This window comes from Acanthopagrus latus, chromosome 8 (assembly GCF_904848185.1).
Source record: "Acanthopagrus latus isolate v.2019 chromosome 8, fAcaLat1.1, whole genome shotgun sequence".
NCBI classification, from domain to species: domain Eukaryota; kingdom Metazoa; phylum Chordata; class Actinopteri; order Spariformes; family Sparidae; genus Acanthopagrus; species Acanthopagrus latus.
In genome coordinates this window covers 25,302,848-25,326,937 of record NC_051046.1, presented here as the reverse complement: position 1 = coordinate 25,326,937, position 24,090 = coordinate 25,302,848, and the positions used below count along the sequence as shown (strand labels likewise).

The 24,090-nt window shown below is 43.9% G+C and overlaps 1 protein-coding gene across 2 annotated transcripts in view; it reads left to right on the top strand.

Annotated features, from left to right (window-relative positions):
• Positions 1-12,392: 12,392 nt before the first annotated feature.
• Positions 12,393-24,090, top strand: part of LOC119025075 (polypeptide N-acetylgalactosaminyltransferase 18-like) — a 164,469-nt gene continuing 152,771 nt past the window's right edge. For both annotated transcript variants that reach the window (XM_037108398.1, XM_037108399.1), the window contains exon 1: positions 12,393-12,946. In XM_037108398.1, the coding sequence (XP_036964293.1) occupies positions 12,682-12,946 (265 nt within the window). In that variant the 5' untranslated portion in view covers positions 12,393-12,681. The remainder of the gene's footprint in view (positions 12,947-24,090) is intronic.

The window sequence follows — 24,090 nt, the reverse complement described above, 5'->3', positions numbered from 1 at the left end:
GATTGCGGAGGTTTCAGCACCACAAATTACTCCACGGTATATCTGGCAACGACTCAGCACTTATAAAAAGTTCCCTGCAGTTCCTCAGGGTCCAATTTTCGAAGAGGCCTTGCTCATTAACAAAAGCACAGCTGTCATCACTCATGATTAATGTTCCTTGACAAATCTGTTTGATTGATTGAACAATATTCAAAATCTAAAGTCTGAATTGTATAAAATATGCAGATTATTTCCGAGCTGGATTCAATCTGTGGGCAGTTAATCACTCAAACGGGACTCAGAATGTTACTTTTAATATATTTTACATTGAGCAGTGACCATGGAAGAGATCTATGGGGAAACAGGGCTGGATCTCTCAGTGTGTGGATAGGAAGACATAATGAGATGAGGAATCTGATTATTAACAATGGACTCGGTCTCATGTGTTTATGTGCTGCTTATCCGCGTCCTGTGTGACTGGATGACAGTCATTAGTGAAGGCCTTCATGTCCACCACTGTTAATCAGGGTTAAAAGCTTGTATATTTGTTCTGCAGCCTATTTATTGAAGCCTAATAAGCCATCCTCCTGCATCCTCCCCCAGTCACACACACGGCACAGTGGGCAAATGATGTCAATGGCTGCAGCCTTTCAACAGTCTGTGACCATGTCCTATCAAGCTATTCTGGGTAAAATATCAGACAGACAGGCATTTGAGCTCTTGACATGAGAGCAGCACGAGCTTCAAGATTGGTAAATAGGAAGTAATGCGGACAACTCTTCCTCTTTGCATTTGTGTGCAGCTATTACCTATGACAGAAATAATTTTATTCACAAGGATTAAGCGAAGCGGACTTCATCCATATGAAATTAAAAAAAAAAAAAAAAGAACTACAGAATTATTTCCTCAGTGTATATGAGTTTATGCAAGCCTATATGTATATGAACAACTGTATGTATGCTCTATGTTTGTGAAGCATGAAGGAACATTACATTGTACTTTTGTTAAGCAACACCATGTTGTATAATGAGCAATGAATTAGCTCGCTGCCTAGTTACTGGTGAAATGTATCTTGGCCAGTGCCCACAGCACTTCATTCTCTCACTCATACATCATAGCACATACTGAGGCATTAACAGTGGAGGCTGCCACAGTGAGCTGTGCAGTGCAAAACTGCAATCCAGTCCATTAAACATCAGGACACCAAAAATATCAGACTCAACTCTTTGTACAGCCAGTGGTCATCTCACAAACAGATTAGTGTAATGCTTCCTGCATGCTCATGTCACTACACATCAACTTATTCTCCACCGGCTCCCTGCTGCCGTTTGTGTAAATGTCCGGCTCCCACAGTTTGCCTGTAGAGTGGCTGCTAGCAGGACACCCACCTGCCTCATTCAGGTTCTTGCTTGCTTTGATCCGTCAGTGAGCGATGTGTGGTCCTTTTTGTTGAAGAAACCAGTTATTCTGGACCGCTTTTTCTTGAGCTACAGTGTCGTAAAGGGTATCCACCAATTTTACACATCAAAAGTATGTTTATTGGTCTTGAAAAAAAAAAACTGTTGAGAAGCAGTCCACTTGTCTATCATTTGCAGTCCCATAACACTGTTGGACTCATGATGGACAGTTTAAAAACAGATGATCAAAATCAATACAGCAGATTTTTTTTTAATTCCATTTCTTCTTTTCAAAACATGGTGCCTACATTACCCACAGTGCAATTTGACAGCCCCTAAGTGACATCACTGGAGGCAATAAATTACAGGTATGAAAACAGGTCAGGGGTGAAAAAGGTGAGCATGATACGACCCCTCTCGGGAGGTCCAGGGGCAATCTCCCCTGGAAGAAAAGTTTGAATATTTCATATTTAAAAGCATCAGTCTGATGCATTTTGAGAGAAAAAACAAGCAGAATTACAAGACAGTATGACTGTATAATAAAGTATCTATCTATACATGGTCACATTATGCTGTATAAGAAATGGAACTGACAACTTCTCTCATGAAATGCTGGCTACACTGTGTGTTGATGCTATGACCTGCACCTTCTTCTTGTGCACTTCTGTTTGACAGTGTGCCTGCAGTACATGGCTGCCCTTGTTTGCATAGTTAATGTCTTTCTGACAGAGAATGCAACATGCAAATCCCTGCTTACTGATCTTCCTGAACACATCTGCTAGATGGAATAATAGCTCTTGTCCTTTTACTGTGACTTTGCCTTCAAGCTTGAGCCGCGACCAGTTCCAGCTGCACTTGATCCCTGCATCCAGTTGTTTGACAACTACAGCATCTTTCTCTCCTAACACACTCATTCTGGAAAAACAATGTTAATGTTAGGGTTAACTTCTAGTTTAGCTCAACATTAAAGTTAGCTAGCTAAAAGCTAACATTGTTAGCTTGCGCCAACTTTACTTTCAGCCTCAAGTCAGTCCCTGCAGCATCACCCACACAACCTGAAAATGAATTGTAGAGATTTTTTAAAAGTTGTTTTTATCAAATTCAAGGCTCCCTTCAGGTTCACACTTCACTGTTAATCTCTGGTATACCTCCATGTCCCGTCCATACCCCCCAAAAGACTATTTTCTCATCGGATCTACGCGACTCACGTAGGCCAACTATTTTGGTTTCAAAATGGCAAATTTCGCCGAAAGGTGAGTGATTTTCATGCCTGTAATCAGATTACGTGTCGCTTCCTCTGGAGCCACTATGGCTTTATACCACATATACAGTAGTTTCTGTAGAAATGGCGGAATTACCCTTTAAATTGTTTCCCACATGAATGTCAATTTGGAGGAATTCTTCTGCTACATATTAAATGTATTTAGTGACAAATGGAACAAGTAATACTGCATAACATTTTTTCTGATGCTCTGAAACAATACCTGCTTACTCAACTGAAGTCCAATTCATGTCCATTGTGAAAAATGTAGTACCAGAGGTGTATGAGATAAAGACAACATAGCAAAATGTTGTTTAAGCAACAATTTCAATGGACCTCATAGCAGGGATGAGGAACATCCTTTCAAAAGATTTTCTCTTATTTGGAGTTTTGATGATGGCGGTGGTGCAGACAGGTGTAGCTCTCAGACTGAAAAATCACTGCAAAATCTGCTGACCATCATATTATTGTCACATTTTTCATACCATATTAAAGCATCTAGCAAGACCTTAAAGAACTGTTTTGGAGAATCTGTGTTTGCTTTTTTTTTCCTCACTGGGCTTTATAATCTAAAAATAAGATTTTAAAATCATCCAGTGCAGTGCTTTAAGGACAAGACAGTTTAGCTTCAAACTAAGCTTATCTGATGTGACACAGCATCTCCTAGTATACTAGGCCTCTATACAAATGACCACAGGGCAAATACTCATTGACACAGAACATTGCTTAGAATGGGCAGCCAGACTTCAGCTATGTCATGCAGCCTGGCTGTTCATGTCAGTAACCACTGATATCTTTCCATCTGAGCAAAAGTAGGGGAGCAAAATAAAAAGGGAACCAGCTGCATGCAGTGGGGCATCAGCACCCTAAGGTCATCATAGAGGGAATTTAATTAAGTTTACTTTACTGAAAGGGCACCCTGGAGGGTATTAGAGTTTTAACATGGGTCACCAGGGGAGGCATCAGAACGTAATTGTCTAGAACTTTGCTTCATGATTAAATACCTGTAAAAACCAGTACGGTACTATTCCCATCAGCTTCCACTCTTTTTTGTGCATGTAATAATTGGTGAACTTTAGCATGCTAACAGGCTTAATTAAGCACAGGCTCAGTCAACCAGCCTCCAAGTAAACACGGCTGGGTGTCTGAGACTTAAAGGATGCCAGTCTGAAGAATGGGGGTACAGTATGGAGGTGATTTACAGCAGCTCTGACCAGGACTATGACTCTGGGAAAAGACACGGCAGGTGGGAACCATAGAGCCTGGAGAGGAGAGAGGGATTCAAACATCAGCAGAGGGTGAACATGGTGTGTAAAACCAGAATATTTCCACATCTTACCCGGTGAGTTTTATCAAGTTTCAACAGAAGGTTAACATTGTATTCTTCTGTTTATAGGTGTAACTCACTCCCAGCTGAAATTACAGGAGCTATCAAACTCTCACCTTTGTGGTACAAAGCATATTATCAAACAGGGTGGGCCAGGCCTAACTGTTTGGCATGCTAACCTCAGTCTCCGTCTCTCGAGGCTTTTGCACAACACCAACACTGTTGTTTCTTGACACTTTGTTGATAATGTTAGTTATTTTTTTTCCTTTATGTTTTGAACTAAAATTCTGGCCATACCTTACAAAAAGCCACTTGTTGATAGCTTTAGGCTTCTGCTTGAGAAAAATGAGCTTGAACTGGAGCGGCAGTGCTCATCCACTGACCATGTCTCCTGTCTTGTTTCTTAAACTTGTATTCACGATTACACAGATCCTTGATTATTCCAAACTTTGTGGCGCATACCATTTATAACTGGTTGATTAAAACAAATGTATGACTTCAACCACATGTTAGCAACAAATCCCTGTTTATATGCATCATGCGGGGTCACTGAGGGGTTCCGTGACCTGTCCTTCTGAATGAATACTCGCATTCCCAAAAATATAAGATGGTGTGCAAAACATAAATGAAATAGGACTGTACTGATTTTGTAAACAAACGGCTTTTACCGACAACTAATCTTGACTTGTCATAATGATACAAGCTAGCTGTTTCAGCGTTCTTTAAACTCAAAGACGGCCCCAATAAATACATGTGTGAGCCCAAGGACTCTATCAAATATTACTTGACACCAGGTCTTGCCCTGAGGCCTCTGACAAGTTCACCCTGAGACCTGGCAGGACATCCACTTTGAACATCCTCTACCCTCGTCCTCCTCCGCAGGAAGAAGCACTGCTATTTAGAAGTAAAGGCTTTTTATCTAGCCTGAATGTAGAGTGCAGCAGGTTACAGAGCAAAGAGTCCTTTAAGTGTAGTGGTGCTGCAGGTGATGACAGGCGTTTTTCTGAAAGGGCTTTTTTGATAAAGCAGCAGCTTCACTGAAGAATGAAAACAGTGCTGTCGAACACACTCCTGCTTTCATCTTCATTTAACATTAAGCCTGTTTTTGCACAGCAGGTCTTAGAAGACAAGCCAAAAGAGAAAAGTCAAGTAGCAATTCTTAAAAAAAAAATAAATAAAAAAAAATGTACTGGCACCTCGGACCGATCGTCCAACCTGTGCTGCTTGGATCCTTGCACCGTTCATCTGAGCTGATTGTGCTATTAGCTTGCAGTGCAGGGGGCCGCGGCTCTCATCCTTTCCATCAGAGTGAGCACTTGTCAACACACAGGGCTTTCCAATTGATCCACCGGCAAACTGATTTAATGAAGCCCTTGTTGCAGCCAAGCGTGCCCCCACATAATCAGCTCGATGTCGTCTGAGGAACTAAGAAAGTTGGTGTCCGCCAATATCAAACTAAGATGTTGCGCCAGAATGACAAGAACATGTTGGCAGCGCCTCCCTGGCGGCCTTCTTTAAGTCTTCTCGCGGTGCTGTGTGTCGAGTCACCAGATCCAGATGTGTGCTGTGGTTGCCGTGAGTTTTGATTTCAGTCTGTTTCAACAGTCACTTTCTCCCTCGCAAATTGCAGCTTTAAAGTAAAAATCTTATCAGGCTGCAGTTACTGAATCCACATGAATCCAATACCCCTGGTAGGTGGGAGGATCTGCATGATTTTACTCAAAAAGCTAATTTGAAATCTCTTGACTGCTGCTACAGCTGCATAATCGACCAACCATGTTCAAGGGCTCTAACACAGAGAGTGCACTCCAAAAACCAACCCGCATTCACGAGCCTAAACTCTGTTGGCATGTTTGGTTTTAAGCTGTTTTTCCTGAGATGCCACTATACCGACACGAGATCAAGTAGTGTATTTCCTGAGTGATGAGCTCCCATGCAGAAATTGCTTCTATTCAAGTCCCGGTAGCTTGTAAAACTCGAACTGCAGGGACTCTGGAAGTCACCAAGTATGACAATCAGCTTTCTTCCTTGTTTCTTTTAAGTACTTTCACATAGTTTAGTGGAGAATTCATTTTTAGCTTAACATCATAATAACGCCCTCGCGCTGCCCGCCACCATACAACACTCGACGGTGAGACCTGGGGAGGCTGAGAAGCAGCCTGTCACCTGTAGTTGTCTCCAGGCAATCACCTAAAGACAGCTGAACACATTCATTTCAGCTGCCCCGGGAAAGGGAACAACAGTTGTTTTCTGCTCCACATAGAAATGGATCATTTTGTTGTGTGCTGGTGTAATGGCAATGGGTGAAATGACAAAAAACCAAGTCCGAGACGAGTGTGAAAATCACCACCTTACCACCCTTAGGATACCCTGTGGGAGATTTGACCATCCGTGGCTTTAATGCTTAATGGTTCTAATACTGTGTGACTGTCCTGAGTGACACTTCGCCTGCCCAGTTGTTTCACACTGTTCACAGATCGGCAGCTGGTGGCAGGACTGTGCCGAGAAATGAAGCAACGTGGTGACAAAGGTAAGGAAGAAGAGTTCTGCTGAGCTAACATGAAAGTATAAAAGTAAATATGAAAGTAACGTAGGTTTCAAATACTTCCATCTTAATGAGTGTCTTATAACGAAGAGAAGATGCATTCAACATAGTTATGAGACCTTGAGGTGTGTTTGAGTGAGATACACTCAGTGTAAGAGACTTGTTTGTTTACAAAAACCTTACAAGTCGGGGTGGGTGATCTGAGTTGAGGGCATCTGCAGTCGACTCCTCAGGTGCATCTGTGTGACGCAGCTACAGTGGCCCTTCAAGGTCAAAACACACAACATTTAAAAAAAAAACAAAAAACATGACATTTCAGCAAACACAAACACACTGCATTTCAGAGTACACGGTGGGACAGCACCTCTTGTTTTCTTGGTTCTTATATCTGAGTATGGTGTAAGGTCACCACAGGTTGCGGTATTTAATGTTTTATTTCTTCCGTTTCCAACCGCAGAGACCGTTTCTCTGGTCTCTACAAATATAAGCTGGTCCTCCCTGAGCCTGCCAACTCCCACAATGATGAAAACAAGCAATTCCTGCATGGTCTCTGCAGCCCACCCACTGGTAAAACGGCGCTCCTACAGGCTGTTCAGATTCAGCTCCTTTCATTACATAACGAAAGGAATCATTTACATTGGCCGACCTCCTCTTTATGTTTGATTACAAAACACGGATTCAAAAAGTTCGGGTAGATGAAAATGTACAGAGAGCAAGTGTGGCTGGCAGCTCGCAGCTGCGCAGCCTTTTGGCTGCAGACGATCAGACAGGGAACTTAACCGAGACAAACAGTGACAGCAGCTGCCTCTACAGCCTCCAGTACAAGATGTTTCAACATGTGACTAATGAACCAGAGGCTGCCCTCTCTGCTCCGGCCGTCCTGCTGGCTGAGTTACACCTGCACACCGACGCGACACAGCCACACTTACACACCTGCAGGCGTCCGCTCACTGCCTGACAACAAGTAGGACACGAACAGAAAGAGTGTCGGGGATTTTCTTTTTTCATTTGTCATGGAAACAATGGAAACTGGGAAACGCAGTTAAAATAATATGGTAACAGATTACTACATTTGAAGATGTAACTAAATAATGAATAACTTGAATTGCAAAATTAACATGTTATGTTACTCCTTACAACAAAAAAGTGTCCTCATATCTGGCAAATAGTTGACAGAACATTCTAAAATTGAGAATACATAGTGCAATTTAGATGTTGGATTGTGATTAAACAGGGTGCAATATTATTTTTTGGTACTTTGGGAGTAGAGGTCCAAAAAGGTACCTTTTAAGTTGGCAATAATGTCTTGACAAAGGGGCAGCAGAAAGCTGTGAAACCATTATATTATCACCTTTTAAGTTGACACAGGGAACTTGTTATACAGCCAGCAGTTACAGAGGCACACTGTCATTAACTTGGAGCTGTGTCTCTGGTCACCTGGTCATTGTAAAACAGTATCTGCCATTCTTCTAACTCCAATTCTAGCCTCTACCAACTGTAACTTTACCACTACATTTGTGGTTCTTAAACGTTTTCTGGCATGGCCTCATCAGAAGCTTAAAAAATGTTTGTCCCCCCACCCCAACTTATAGCAATCAATACATCAATGAGGGAAGGAACTTTTTTTGCTTAAAAAACAGCTCAGCATTATAACAGCACCAATCTCTTTTTTTCCCTTTTGCATTTCATAAAACGAACATATTCGGCTTTGTTTCCCCTGGTTGTCCACGCCCTCCCTGCAGTGACTCCACGGCCCCCAGAGGGGGGCCCGCCGGCCAGCATGACAACCACATCGTGCTCTAAATGCTCCACTTTGTTCATCAGCTCGTCTCAAACTGTGTCTCCCTGCTGTCTGGTGCTGAGCGGGGAGTGTTCAGCGGGTACTTAAGCTCGCTGTGCATTTGCCTGCTGTGGGTGAATACAGTCCTGAGGGAGATGAAGAGTGAACCAAAACAGTGACGTTGCAGGCTGGACATGCCAACAACGAACGGAAACTCACAAAAAGCGCTGTGGAACAGAGGGGAGCAGCAGGTTTAGTGGGTAATTCTCTGGCACTGGCATATTGTCACAGTTGCTACACCTTGTCATCTGATACATGGCCGTTAGAAAAATATTGACTAAAGCTGCTTTAGCTATTAAACTGGCTGTGCTGTGTGTGTGTGTGTGTGTGTGTGTGTGTGTGTGTGCATGTGTGTGTCTGTAACTCTGGATGTTAGTGTGAAGGGACAGGTATTTCTTTTTTTATATAACCAAGCCCTTAAAAATCACCCTTTGATATTCCGTCTGATCCCCTTGAAGCTGCTCGTCAGGATCACTTCCACCAGCGTGTGCATGTGTGAAGCGATGCCAGTGATCAGCGCTCTTCAGCAGGGTTTAAAATGAAGTGTCTCCCCATGCTGCACGTTTAGGAAAAAAAAAAAAAAAAAGGAAAAAAAAATCAATGGCTGTTTTGCCTCCTTTTTTGGCCAGAATGAGGGAGAAGAAAGATGGGAGCGAGACAGACAGGCTGACAGATGGACAGACAGTCGGTCAGACAAGATTGAAAGCAGCACAGAGCAGAGAGCCTTAATATTTCAGATGTAATGCATTATTTATACCCAAGGCGAGTCGGCTGAACCTGCGAGAGTGCTCTTGGGTGAATGGAGAGTTTTCGATTCGGCGCCACGTGTGTGTACGTGTGGATCTGTGTGTGTGTGTGTGTGTGTGTGTGTGTGTGTGTGTGTGAGTGATTGGCGAAGCAGTGGATGAAAGACAAAGATGAAAGCGGCGGCCTGGAGGCTCTAACTGTGAGATCCATCTGTTGGTGGTGTGAAACTCTGAAGTTACTTTAGCTCTCAGGAATACACCCTAGGTGGCCTCCGATCAGAGGTGTACGTGCGTGTGTGTGTGTGTGTGCATCTGCGTGTGTGGGGGTTTAATAAAAACAGTCAAGGAGGCGGAGTGGCGATGCAGATGAGAGGCTTGTGGACAAACACCTGCAAACGGCAGAGTCACAAGGTTACCTTTAACTAACTTTACTAACAGCATACTAACACGTACTCAGTTGCAGTCCTTCCCTCTCAAACACACTCGCCTAACCACACACACACACACACACACACACACACACACTTGGAGATTGGACTAAACTTACTGGGGTTGAGAAAAGGGCTGAAAATTGTATTTCACATTTTAAAAGAATAAGACCCTCCCAAGCTTTACGAATATTTTCCCTCTGACTAAAACACCCTGAAACTAGAATCTCAAACTGATCGCTAGTCAATCACTACGGTTCAGTTAACCATTATTAACTAAAAGTGCGTTAAGAATTCAGTAATTTAAGCACGCTCCAATCTAAATCTTCACATTTTAACGGACCAACTATTATCACACGCTCACCAAAAACAGAAACAAGCAGCGGAGCCCAGTGTTTCAGACGTTTCCCCAACACACCCCCTTCAGGTGAATGGCTCGCCGTTCAGTGGCATGACGATGAGCTCATCACCGGACTCAGGTGTGTTGGAGCAGGGCAACGTCTAAAACATGCGGGGCAGGACGTCCCAGGACCAGGACTGAAAAACACTAGTCTCACACAGACAGACTTATCTCCACAGCGTAGAGGAGCGCCGTCTCCCCCTAACATCGATACTCAGCTCATGTCTGTGCAAGAAACCTGACAGAGAGATGTTGTTAAAAGTCAGTGTGTTCAGCTCTCAGTACTTTTGTAGCTCCTAACTGACTCTCCTCAGTTTCTCTCTTCCTGTTTGCACTTTCAAACATCTGCTGTGTTATACTGCTTCATCGTGTTCACTTTCAGTCATTTCAGGAGTCGTGTTTAGTCACTGCTGGCCAAAACACAACGTTTCCTGTAATGCTGCCTCACAATTAAAGTTTTAAACTACTAAATACGTTTTTATTGTGAAGAAGATACAGTCAATGAAATGTGTTTGTAACTGATTTAGTGGAGCATCTTTGTTAGCAGTGATTCTTGGGTAGTACCTGCGTCATTAGTTAAAGACACACCTTCAAGCAGGTAGCCCAGTTGGGGTGGAAATGTAAATCACTGCCGTGTCGAGCCAAACCGAGTAACGCCAGGCTGGCAGTTGCATGTGGTTTGCATGTGGACAGGCAGGTCCTTGAATTAAATTCAAAATCAGGACGGACAAATAGCGGAAGGCACAGTGGAAACAGCAGCACACACCAGCAGTCTCCATCCTGTGAGACAGACTAGAAATCACACCATCACACCTGTCATGTTCACACCCATGACTGCTCAATCCTCACTTCTACAGTATTACATGAGCACTCACTGCCAGTGTGTTGGACACACACACGCTTGTTAAGTTTCATGAGTGCATCTTGCACAGTTTTGACACAGACAGACAGACAGACAGAAGGACATATAAACACCTGGAAAAGTACTCAGAACTGTTTCTGTGGTTGCTAACATTACCAATGGCACCTCCTGGACCACATTTTACCATGATGACACACACACACACACACACACACACACACACACACACACACACACACACACACACACTCAGAAGGTGAATTCGACCATGTGATGCTGTCTCGGCAGGTAAAAATGTTCCTTGTGTTTACTGTTTTTCAGCTTCTCTGTGTTTGAACCAAAAGCTGCTGAAAACCAGTTCTTACCACGCGGGTCGCTAAGTGCACCTGGCACAGATCCCAGATCTGAGGCTTCTCAGGAGACATCACTTTTTTCCCTTTTGACCAACCTGTGATTCTAAATATAATTATATGTAGTTACAGTCTACAAACCTGGAACCAGAAAATACATGAAAATGTTCAGTATGGTGTCATGAGTTGTTAGTTTGGAAAATAACGTAAAGTAATGATAATTAAAAACATGAATTAACTGAAGAATTCACAGTCATTTGAGGCAGTATATTGTCCTGTGTTAGATTTCACTGACACGTATAATCCAGCGGCTACTTTAAGTTTGTTTTCTAAATCCCACTGTAATGTTTTCTAACTGTCTGTGCTACTGCTGTTGATATATTTGTCTCCGTGTTTTGGATTCTTTTATACATGTTTGACAGGGACGATGCTCATTACTTGACTGTCACTGACTGTAAGTGTTGCAGTGTTAGTCAGAAGGCTCGTTTTCAACTGTTGATCTGTGGCCAGATGTTCAGCTTCTACTGTGACTCAGGCGTCCTAAACTTACATCTCAAATGCACATCCTGTACTTTACAATGTATTGCTCTATATTAAAGGTGCACTATGGGGTTTTCAAACTCAGAATTTTAATATGTACAATGTTAATGAGGTAATAATACAAAATCAGAAATATTTATTTCCTCCATAACTGAATAAACATTTATTCAGTTTATTCAGTCATGAAAACAAAAAATGTCTTACCCAAAACTACACAGTGCACCTTTAACTGAATGTGGAAAGCGAGTGACTGTGATGTTCATCCACTGAGGAAATGAAGTGACAACATGCCCCGGTCTCCTCCACCACAACTGACTACAATGTCTGATCTCACTCACAAAACAACACACACACACACACACACACACACACGCACACACTCCACAACAACCTGTGCACGTGGTTTTAAGCACCCATTTACTCTCGCCCACACACCCCAGGAGGACAGTCCACTCTTTGCATAAACGCACCTGTTTCGTTTCAGCCGCCTCGCCGCTCCTGTCCATCACCGCCGGCTCCACTCGGGCCTCCTCCTCCCCTCCGCCCTCCACCGCGCACTGCGAGCTGTGAGGGGGCCGGCAGAAGGGAGCAGAGCCCGCCCTCCTCCGCTCCTATTGGGCTGTGTGAGGACTACAGGCTGGCGGGGCGGGGGTTGGGGTTGGTGGGGGTGTGTGTTGGGGGGGGAGAGAGTTTTGCAGCGCTGCGTTCTGACAGCTTTGCAGCGGCTGAGCGCAGCTTGACTCACCGGCAAGCTCAGCGGGGGGGACTCTCCTTCTTAGTGTTGCCATCAGAAATATTATTATCACGGCCCGGGTAAAGCCTTTCAAGCCCACGGAGGATTTGGCGATGCCTCAGCCGGGACGTGAGAGCGCAGGGGAGGACTGACTCCACGGCATCGCGTCCGCCGTGGTTCCAATTTGGACACATTGCTCGAGCGCGTCTTCGCCTCACACTCCACCTGCCGAGCGCGCGTCGGGAACGAGAAAGCCCATGGAGGGATGTCGCGATGCTGTGCACAAGGAGAACTAAAACTTTGGTGTCGACATGCGTGATCCTGAGCGGCATGACCAACATCGTGTGCCTGCTGTACGTCGGCTGGATCACCAACTATGTGGCCAACGGGGGTCCCAAAGTTGCGGAGAGCGGCGGCGGTGCTGGCGGCGGCGGCGGCGAGGCGGAGAGAAAGTTGGAGGAGGACAGTAAGGGGGAGACCCTGAGGATTATCGAGAGGCTGGACCGGCTGGAGAGCGTGGTCAACGAGCACATCAAAGGTCAGCACGGCCGGGGGTGATGGGCTGTATAGGGGAAAGTTGGAAGCCGTCACGTGTCAGGCGGAGCAGTACATGGGGATGCTGATGATGAGGAGGAGGATGATGATGGTGATGATGATGATGAAAATGTGGTGTGAGCCAGCGTCCAGAGACAAGTGCTGCAGGATCAACATGAGTTTATTGTCAACTTAAAGGTGCACTATGTAGTTTTAGGGAAGATATTTTAATTCACTGATTTTTTATGTCTGAACAACAAATCAAACTGACCAGAAAGGACAAGACAGTTTCATGCTGTTTTGTTTTGTTTTGTACGTGGCGGACCCTGCCACCTTTCTAGCTTCAAACAGTGTTCTGGGGACCTTATTGTCCTCTGAGAGCAACTTGTTTATTCACGTATAGAAAAATATATTTCTTAGTTTGTGTTATTACCTCATTGACATTGTAGTTTGAATTTCTTCCTCAAAACTACACTCACCGTGTGAATATTCTAAACACTGCAGGAGTGTTTTTTGTTCTGCGAGCTTCGGTAATTAATTCATCGATTCACTGACACCGATTTCCACAGTTGATGTGTCTTTGAAGACAGTATCGAACACGAATCACCGTTTCCAGCTCCCTCAGAGTCAGTTTTTTGCTCTTTCCTCTGTTTGACGTCACGGTCTGTTGAATATATTTCGCCTGAAGACTTTGTGTCAGCAGTGGCGGATTTAGCAATTTGGGGGCCCAAGGTGAACTTAGCTAGGGGGCTCCTCCACATCCATTCTAACACTAAAAAGTAGGAAGGGCCACCCCAGAGGCACCTGTCTCACCATGCAAGAATTAAGTTTCAGATATAACACCAAGGTATGTCAGAATGCCAAATATTTCTTTTTTTCTAAAAATCTCAACAGACATGCACACGTGTGTGTGTGTATGAATGAATTAGTAAGACTGTGTGTGTGTGAGTGAGATTGCAATTACAACATTAACAATTATAACAATAGCAAATGCAAAACAGTTCATGCAAACAGTAGTATACAAAGTGTTTATGACAGGAAGGGATTGAGATGGGGATGAAGTGAGGGTTTGCAACGATTAATTATGTTTTTGTGTGTCTGTTCTTCTGTGTGTGTGTGTGTGTGTGTGTGTGTGTGTGTGTGTCTGTGTGTGTGTGTGTGTGTGTGTGTGTGTGTGAGTGCGAGAAAAAGAGAAAGAGAGAGTGAATGAGATTGCAATTGTGAAATTAGGTCAACATCACTTCCGTGGTCAGAAGAAGGGGGGCTGTTTGGCCTAATCACCACCACATCTTCGTCTTCATCAGTCACAATATAAGATAGTAGATAGTCAGATAATATGATTTGAGCATTCTGATGCTTTTTTGTCATTTTTTCATTGTTTTTTCTTTATTTTCTGTTTAGAAGTACACAATTATAATGAACAAAGACAATGGTAGGAGGCTACTGGCCCCGGGCCCCTGCTGGTTGGGGGCCCAAAGCAATTGCCTACCTTTGCCTTAATGGTAAGACCGTACCTGTGTAGCAGACAGAACAAGCTATTTCAAGATGTCATCAGGGGCTCTGCCCGCGAGGCTTGGACAGGCGTTTATTTCTCTGATCATTTCATACAAAGGATAACAGGTGATTAAAGTAGTCTCCAAATCATTAAGCGTCTCTAAATTATTCCTCCTCCCAGCACCTGTGAATCTGAATAACTGACTGTAATATCTTCATTTCCGTTGGTCTGATGTCTGCTTTTTAAAAAAGAGCAATGACAAAGAAAGATGAAGCCAGTAGCAGAAGATTCAGTGCATCCCTGCGAAACATGAGTACTCATTGAAATATCACTGTAACATTGCAGGCGTGGATGCAGGAGCTGGAGGTGCTGACGGGGGATGCAGAACTGAGGGATTTCGTGAGGGATTCTGTAGGATTTCCCTCCGTCTTCATCTCCTTGCCGGTGCCGACTGCAGTTGACCTGGCTGCTTTGACCTGTGGCGCGCTGGTGTTCGAGTTAGCTGTCAGAGCACTCTCAGAATCTTGCAGCTCGCAGGTTCATATCATTATCCTGGCCTTTCAAATGAATAGCAAAACGTGCATGTGAGGCACCGATTACTGCTGTATGACTGATGTATCAGTGTATAGACTGGCCCCTCAGCACCCCCAACTGTGACTGTCTGATCACGTTCCTGATTGCAGGTAACAATCAGTTTTGGAAGGGACATGAAAATACTCAGCTGTGAATATCAATTGGTCGCTAAGTTCAAGCGGCGTCTGCAGTGAGCACAGCATCAGATCCATTGACAGTTTCTTTCCCATTTTGATGTACTATTTGTTTTCGCATCATCGCCCTCATTTCTCGCTCTCTCTGGCCAACTCTTAAAGACCAACCTAAATTAAGAAATCGGATTAGGTCATTCGGCGAGCTTCGCTATTCAGGTCAAACTTTCTCAAGTCAATCAGAATATGCAAAACTTCCTCCTCCCGACACCAGATAAGCACTCGCGCTGGTGTGTCTCCTATCAGTGGGAGTGGATGGTGTTGTTCATTGATAAAATGTTGCAGTGATACACACATGCAGGACTGATAGTATATCCCCCAGGCTCCAGCCACGTTTTGATTATCCTCCTCATAGCAGCACATCAGTGAGTCAACACACATTAAGAAGTGGGACAAACTCGTCCTTTGTCCCGCGCTAAATGGGACAGCACACCGCTCACCGAGAGAGCGAACGCAGGATTGAGGAGGAACGTGCGCTCTGTTGCAGCGGCGGGATGATTAACGCTGGAGTGTACGGCTTCTCTCTAATGCCCGATAGATAACACCATTCCTTGGAAAGATAAGGGCCGTAATTTATCAAACATCTCAGAGAGAGACCGTTGATCCAGGATTAATTTTCTGTTTCAGATGAGCTGGTTGAGAACACGGTGTTAATCAGAGAGGCTGAATTAAAACTGATGAGAGGGAAGACTGATTTCAGCTGCAGAGATGCGTCGCTGCTTACTAGTGGGCACAGATAACACAGTTACGCTTCCAGTGCACGAGATTTTTGCATTTTCCTTGTACAAAAAGATAAAGCCTTCTCATCATATACTGTAACTGAACACAATAAACCTCGAGCACCTTGTTTTTCTTTTATAAATAAGGATCAGTTTTGAGCCGGCGCTGATGCTCGAGACAATTCAACAAGTAATACTGGAACAGTAATGTTATACAGGGCATTGTAATGCATGCAGATGAATGCACATTTCATTTATCAAACATGCAGCGGCCGGCCTGTGAATATTTGCCTTTCGTGTACTTATTAAACTTCTCATCTTCATGAGTTGGAAATTCCTGTATATGCACGGCTTTTAACACGGTTTCAGCAAGTGATCAGAATCTCTACAAATGCCGCTGTAGATGAGTGATGCTCACACAGAGCAGGTGAAGCAAACATTCATTGCTCACACACACACACACACACACACACACACACACACACACACACACACACACACACACACACGTCTCTTCACTGTTTGTACTGATGTACCTGTTGTTCGGGTGACAAAGGGAAGTCAAATCTAGCAGCTGATAGGTCACAAGTGTCAGCCTGCAACAGGGGGCGCTCTGTTCCCGCTCAGGACGGGGATCTCAAAGTGGGATTGCAAACTTCGATATATAAACTTCTACACACCTCTCTGCTGTCTGTGCTTACTGACACGACCATCAGTATTCCCTCTCTGCTCGGAGCGCGGCCCCTCTCTGTGCAGAGACATGTTGGTATGACACAAAGCTCGTCATTAACATGGAGAATGGCAGGCTGATGGTGCACTGAGCAGTTCACAAGTGCTAATAGAATCTGCATAGGCTCCAGGGTTACAGCGGGTGAGTAAATTTAGCCGGCGGAGTGTTTGGCACACTCCTCCCCTCCACTCCGCTCGCTCCTTGGAGCCGGTGCCAGATTACATTATCAGCCGGGGGCTGATGTGCTTATGTGTTTATGCTTTGTCACTGATACAAAAAGACCAGACCGTGGAGCCGACATGCAGGTCTGAACGAGGATAATGCAACGTTAAAAGTGTACTTGGATAGAAAAAAAAAAAGAACTTTGCATTCAATGGAGGCTGACTCAGCAGGTTTGTAAGGTCAGGATGCTCTCAGGCTCTGACTCAGTGCATTAGCTCTGTTTTGTGTCACTTGGAGTTTTGGCTCTTTACATTTATTTAAGTAGTAATAATGTCAGCAATCCCCACCCATTTAACCTTAAGTATCGCAGGTCTTCTGCTTCTTTTAGGAGGTCTGACAGGTTCCAGCTTGCTCGCTCGCTGCCGTCGGCCGCGGCAATAAAAGAGAACAATACGTTGTGCTCAGAGTTGAGTTGTGTTGTTCTCTGAGGAACATCTGTACTGCAGATAACCAACAAACTGCTGCTGTTTCAGCTGGCGCTTATGCTGGTTAATAAGTGATCTTACAAATCGGCCTTGCTACTTAGTTGGCTAGTTAGTTAGCATGTTTAGTGCTGTCTTTTTGCAGTCGCTAGCATAGGTGTTAATCCCAGGCAGGACAGGGGGAACAACGACCCTGCAAATTTACGAAAAATATGATTTGCCACGCCCCCAAAATATCCCCCCTAGCTCAGCAGCAGGCTAGCACACAGTGTTGTTAGCCTAGCATACATGTGTGACGTTGGTGGCTGAACTCCAGCCTAAAGCATTTCTTTTATGAGCTCCCACAGATTACAATAAAACACATTTATAATCATCACCAATCTTCATATTCATTGCAATTCTTTATGTTATCTTACAGTTAGCTAACCACAGTGTCATCGGCCTGTGTTTGCAGCTCTTTTTGACTTTGAGGCAATGAGAGAAGATGGAAATGCGATGTAGTTTCCCTCGGCTGGCAGGGGGACAGTCTGTTAGCCGAGTTGCAGCACTGCTGCTGGCGTCCCCCTCAGGAATTGCGCTTGAGAAGATTTTGTGCATTCTTCCCTCCATGTTTTAGACTTTTGCCTCTGTACTCGCTTGAATTTTCGACAACTGTGATCACAGCAACTCTTTCTTTCCCAACACTTTTCAAACACTTGCAAACGATACGGAACAGTTTCAGACTAGTCCAGTAGGGACTAATATCCCAAGATGCTTCAAGTCCATGGAGACTTTGAAGCCCTTTCTCTTACACATAAGTACTTCAGCAAAACTCAAAATAATGAGTCAACTTTTGATAACTTTTCAAATTATTTCACATTTTATTTGTTTTTATATATATATATATATGTGTGTGTGTGTGAGAGAGAGAGAGAGAGAGAGAGACTTTATCTATTCATGTGTATTTCATTTATTTGCAATTGAACATTTTTAATATCCTCTACATGGAGCAGCATGTCATGGTTCAGTCTCAGGGTAGGTTTTCCATGTCGTCAGCTGAGCAGACATGAGGAGTCCTGCCTCTGGTGGAGGTGTCAGGTGGCCCCTCCGGCTGGTGCCATGTTACATTGCTGAGGCCGAGGCTCAGCGAGGAAGAGATTCAGGTCATGGAACAGTGCATATTTTAACACATTTGTTTACAGCCATTCATTTCCACACTGCAGGGCTGCCTCGATGTAAGATACACAAGATTAGGAGCGTGCGAGAGACAAATTGGATTCTTGGCCGTGATCCTTTCTTTCAGTCAGTCTTGTACATCTTCACAGGATCTGTCTCCTCACATGTGATGCTGTGTTTTGATCCCGGTTCTGCATTGTTTGTTTCCATCCCGCCAAGTACGAGTCTTATTTTTAGTAGTCTCTTTATGAGTCAACGTAAGTTGATCCGTGTTGACAGTGTGCGGGAGACGAGGAGGGTGGTGTGCAGGGTGGAGGGTGGACTTCTGAGACTGTGTGTGTGTGTGTGTGTGTGTGTGTGTGTGTGTGTGTGTGTGTGTTGATGTGTGTGTCACAGTGTAAGTTGCATGCACGGTGTGTCATCAAAGATGCAGTGACGTGAGATCTGATGTGGATGTCACTGCCTGCCTATAGAGCCTGTGTACCGTTGCGTGGAGAAAACTGTCACCGCGAACATCCCGACATCAGTCGGCGGAGGCTGCCATGACACTGTAGCACGTGGGTGCACCGGGACGTTCGCAGGGAGGAATCGATCTTCCTTTGGCTCCGTGCTCTGGGTTTTCTCTGCCAGTTGCACTCTGAGATGCCTGAGGATAATACAAAACAATGCAATTCAGAGGAAGGGCAAGTAGAGAGGGAGCCCACCAATGCAGGCGGACATTGAAACACTGCTGGATCGTAGAGATGAAGGTGAAGCATAACATGGGTCGGACATATGGCATATTCAGAAAATAGGAAAATGAATCTCTTGGCGATGACCACATTTGACTGAAGTACTGTTCTCAAGTACACTTTTGACATACTTTAGCTACTTAGTCACTTTATAGATTCACATGATTCAGTGGTTTATAGGCTATTATTTATGATGTGTTACCAATCAGGTAATATTGTGGGCGGGACATTGTGTGAGAGGATGTTACATCAGAGCCAAAGAAGCACATTTTTAAACTGATCATTTCATTTTATCGCCAATCGGACAAAAAACAAAAAATCAATAAATCACTGCTGCCTATAACTGGGTAATGCTGAATACCAGCCTGACAATTGTCCAGCGCCGATAATCGGTCCGCCCCGGTACCTGGAAATGACCACAGTGTGGGTGAGTTATGTTCCTGTGATAGATAGAGACCCCCCAGTCCCTCCCTGGCTTGCATCTTCTCCCTCACACCACTGAAATTCAAAGGGAAGGTGTCAGCCGCGGTGTGATGATGATGAGATGGAGGAGGTGTGATGCTCACAATTCCAGAAGTGTTACCTTCTTTTGATTAGAGCTCCATGACTTTGTTGCGCCTCCTCTGAGTGGCTGCTTTCCTCTGATCCTTGACAGCAGTGTGCAGATTACAAAGTTATGTATCATGGGGTTTGGGCGGGGGGAGACTTTAATGTAGCTGACCCAGTACGGGTGACCTCAAAAAAGACATTTTTTTTTTTTAGAGACAAAGCTACTTTGAAATGTCACGTCAACTAAACTGGTTTATACCCTGTTTCAACAGAACAGTTACATGTACTGAAGAGCCGCAGAGACTAAACTCTTATATCATATATCTGTTTCTTTTCCAGACATATATTTAAAAAAAATACTGATTGGAGATACTCTTCTCATACACAAGGAAACAACAACACAGTCTTAACCGTCATTTTTGACCTGAGTTCTAACTTTTGGCCGCCACGCAGCAGCAGGACAGGTGTCCCCACATTGCCATGCAGAGTTTGTGCATGTGGCATGGCAGCGGTAACCTCATTAATTATGTAAATCCTCTGATGTGGCACTGTGATCCTGAGGTAGCCTTATTAACTCGACTCCTTTAGCGCGTAGCAAACAGGTAAGCTGTTGCCCAAAGTGTATACGGTAAAATCAAAAAGCAGCCATGCCGAGTCCATCAGCTGTCGCTATATTTTTAAGTATTTTATTTTTTTTAATGCACTGCCACTGCTGCAGGTTAATCAGTCTTTCTGTCATGCCCATAGAGTGTTTTTAGGCATGGGACATAACTGATGTGATCCTGATATAAGATTATCAAAAGCTTTTCAAACAGTTTTCACACATCTCTTTTTAATCAACATCCCTTCTGAGTGAAAAACAAGCTGTTTAGCGAACAGAGGTGGATGGTTTTCACACAGATGGGAGTGCAAATTGGAGGTGTTGGTCTAGGGGGCGGACAGCTTCTTCTCATCTCATCTCCCTGTTTGCTTTAGTTTGGAATCAACGGCGTTTCCCCATATCACATTTGACTTTTTCTTTATGTGGGGGACACAGTGGGCAGGCGAGGATTCACTGTGGTGACAAAACTTAACCAAAAAAACAAAATAAATCAGGAAATCAGTGAAAGATGGTGCATTCTTGAGCTAGACAACTTTAAAATGACTACTGTGAGGATATTCACAATCATCCTGATAATAGAAATTCACCACAACTAAGTGTTATTTATTATAATCAGCATTCAAATCTGATCTTGATTTTCCCTAAGCGTTATAGCTGCTATTTTTCCCATCTCTCCCAGGTCATAGTTAACTTTTTTTGGCTTTGCCATCCACCCTGCCCGTAACTGGCGAACATCCGTGTGGGCTCCTTCTAACAGATCCACTGCTTCTCATAGAAAATGACTAAAAGTTGTGCAGTTTGCTGTATTTTGCCCTCGAGCTGCAAGAAACCACTGCTTCCTTTGTTTTAGACTAGTAGACCTTCACCCATGGCCGGGCCAATTCTTTACCATCTGTAATCTAAAATATTTAGTTAGTCAAGCTTTATAGGGTGATACACATGGGAGGAACAGGTCAGGCATGGCTTTACTTGCACTGACTCAAAGTACAGTGTGTATGATGGCCAACAGGGACACTGAGACAATGCAAAAAGTAAGTGTGATGGAAGACCTTTAACTGATTTCTCCATCTGCAGTGATTTTTAGTGAAACCGATACTTACCACGTGCTTGTCATTTCAGACCAGCCCGCCAGTATTCTTTTATCTCCCGCAATCCTAACAGCATCACACAGAGTGGATTTATTGCAAGCGCAGTCAAACACAAAGCCAAGTGTGATTCAGCAGTAAATAGACAGGTATGCACATTTCAGATAAGTACATCAGGCTGGGTAATGTAATAGCAGCTGTTCTGCAAAAGTCCACAGAGATGTGTATCAGAGTCTCCACATGAATAAGATACAGGACGGATCCAGACACTCTTCACTTCAGTATCACTTTCATCAGAATCCTACATGAATGAAATGTTGTTTTATTTTTGTTTTATAACAAACCGTACAATGCTGTGCTGGACCTAGATTTTTTTTTTCCAAAGCAAGAAAAACAAGATGAAAGACTGGAGGACAAGATGGAATCAGACAGGCGCTTGTTTCTCCGTGGCACTGGAACCAGACTGGACGGCTCTGTTGGTTTTCCAGGGACGTGGCTCTGAATTGCCGGCATCTCGTTAAGTGAGATCCGCTTGTGTGGAAAAATGTTGGCTGTCATACGAGGTAACTGATGTTTGCGCAGGAGACACATCAACTTTGAAATGTGGTTCTTGCATCATGAGACTGTCTCAAAGAACAGCATCGGTTATTTAATCAACCCAGATGTATCGGTTTAAGTCTGGTCACCAGAGGCTGTGTACACTTTGGATACACTTTTATTAAACTCTTTATCTTTTATTTGGGCCGATGTTGGAAACTATTCTTTCTTGTTTTGTAAAGAGACTTTGTTTAAAGTCAAGAAACTGCCAACAGCTTGAATGCTTTTCTTTCTTTTATTTATCATATGCTGTATGTATTTATGCACAAACACAGATATAGTGTCACAGTTTTGGGGTTGCACAATATGATCTTGGGTGTAAGATGATCAGAAACTTATCAGTAGGAGCCACATTCTCAGCCTCCTGGCATTTATCTCAGTAAATACATTTTGAATTATGTTGGTAAAACAATGTATTACATGTACCCGAAGAGTCTTTGTGGGTTCCGCTTGCACAGCACAGATACTGTTAGTTGTGTTATGTGTTGTTAGTCATCACAAACTTTTCCATACTCTCATTTGCCAACTTTGAGTTTCAGTTCAGCTTGTGTCAAAGCCCGTTTAAAGCAACAGAACCTGACTGTCTGAGTTTAAGCACTTATAAGTTAATTTCCCAACTCTAGCTTGTGAGCACCTGCAAGTTAACCATCATCAGGTTGTGACAAAAGCTGCCAACATTCATTCTGCATCAGACATGACTTTTTACCTTTTGGGATTAAAAAGTGGATTTATCTTCCCTCCTGTTTATCAGCCTGACTGCAGCAGCAACCTGCTGAAGGGACCTCGTGTTTATGTCACGTTACTGTAATGCTGAGCAGATTGGAAATGTACTTTACTGCCTGAACGTTACAGACAGGCCAGAGAAATTTAAACACAGACAAACACATCATTGTATGCTGTACCTGGCAAAAAAAAACAAAACAGAATTGATCCTGTGGTCAAACTTGCTTCGCTGGTGGTGAACACAGCATTAAACAACCACCATTGCTGATGAAAATCTGATGTGAGCCAGTCACACGTGTTCACACTCAAGGTAGTTCTGAAGTTTTATCCATTTCAAGTTTAGTCTTGTTTTGCTTACTTAGCTGATGGGGAGCTGGTGACGGCTTCCTAATGAAACTCATTGTTTTCAACTTGTGGTTTCTCTGGCTTTGAACATTGGTGGAAACATTTGGGATAAGCTAAGTACCAAACAAATTATATAACAAAGACCCATTCGTTTTTTGGCATTTTAATGCAGAATTTCAACATATTCTATTTTTAAACTGATATAAATTTATATCAAAAGATGGTCAACAGTGTCACTGAAAAAAAAAAGAAAAACTCAAAGTGTGCCACACTGAGTTTCTTCTTTTGTAACTTATTTTGGTAGCTTTGCAGAGCGCCCACACAGGACGAGTCAGTCCTTCTTTTTAAATGAACTCCTCTTTTCAGTCGTCCATGTTAAACACATAATGAGCCCGTAAGTGCAGGTACTTTGGAAATGCAAAGCAGGCTTCAGAGCTCTGTGATGGTCCTGTGAGAGCTGCCAGCAGTGTGCTTCATTAAGAGGGAACTGTGCTCGTGGCGGTCAATATCCACCCTGTCACTTTTCACACATGAACACACACACACACACACACACACACACACACACACACAGGATAGTCATAATGAACTCAGCCCTCTCTGAAGAGACTCTGTGCCGCGTGTGGTGACAAACACACATCTCCTCTAACTCCCAAAATGCATGAAAGTACAATCTGCTAATCCAGCCACTCATGCATACACCTGTCTCATTCAGGAACTGTGTGAGGACTAATGTGTATATGCTGGGCCTTTTTGAAGACATGTGCTGTGAAATCCCTGCATTTGCACTCACACACGACGTTCCCCGCTAGTCTTTGTCTGGTGGCACACGTGTCGTCATCTGTAGGAGATTACTTTCTCGAGGCGGCACGCTGCACGACTGAGCCTGTTAACATTTTACACGCCATGTGTCCAACACGAAATCCAACACTTAGCGAAGTTGCCACTGTCACTCATCATCTTCTAAATCCCACGGTGTAGTTCCCGGAGGCTGCGTTATGACACCGCGG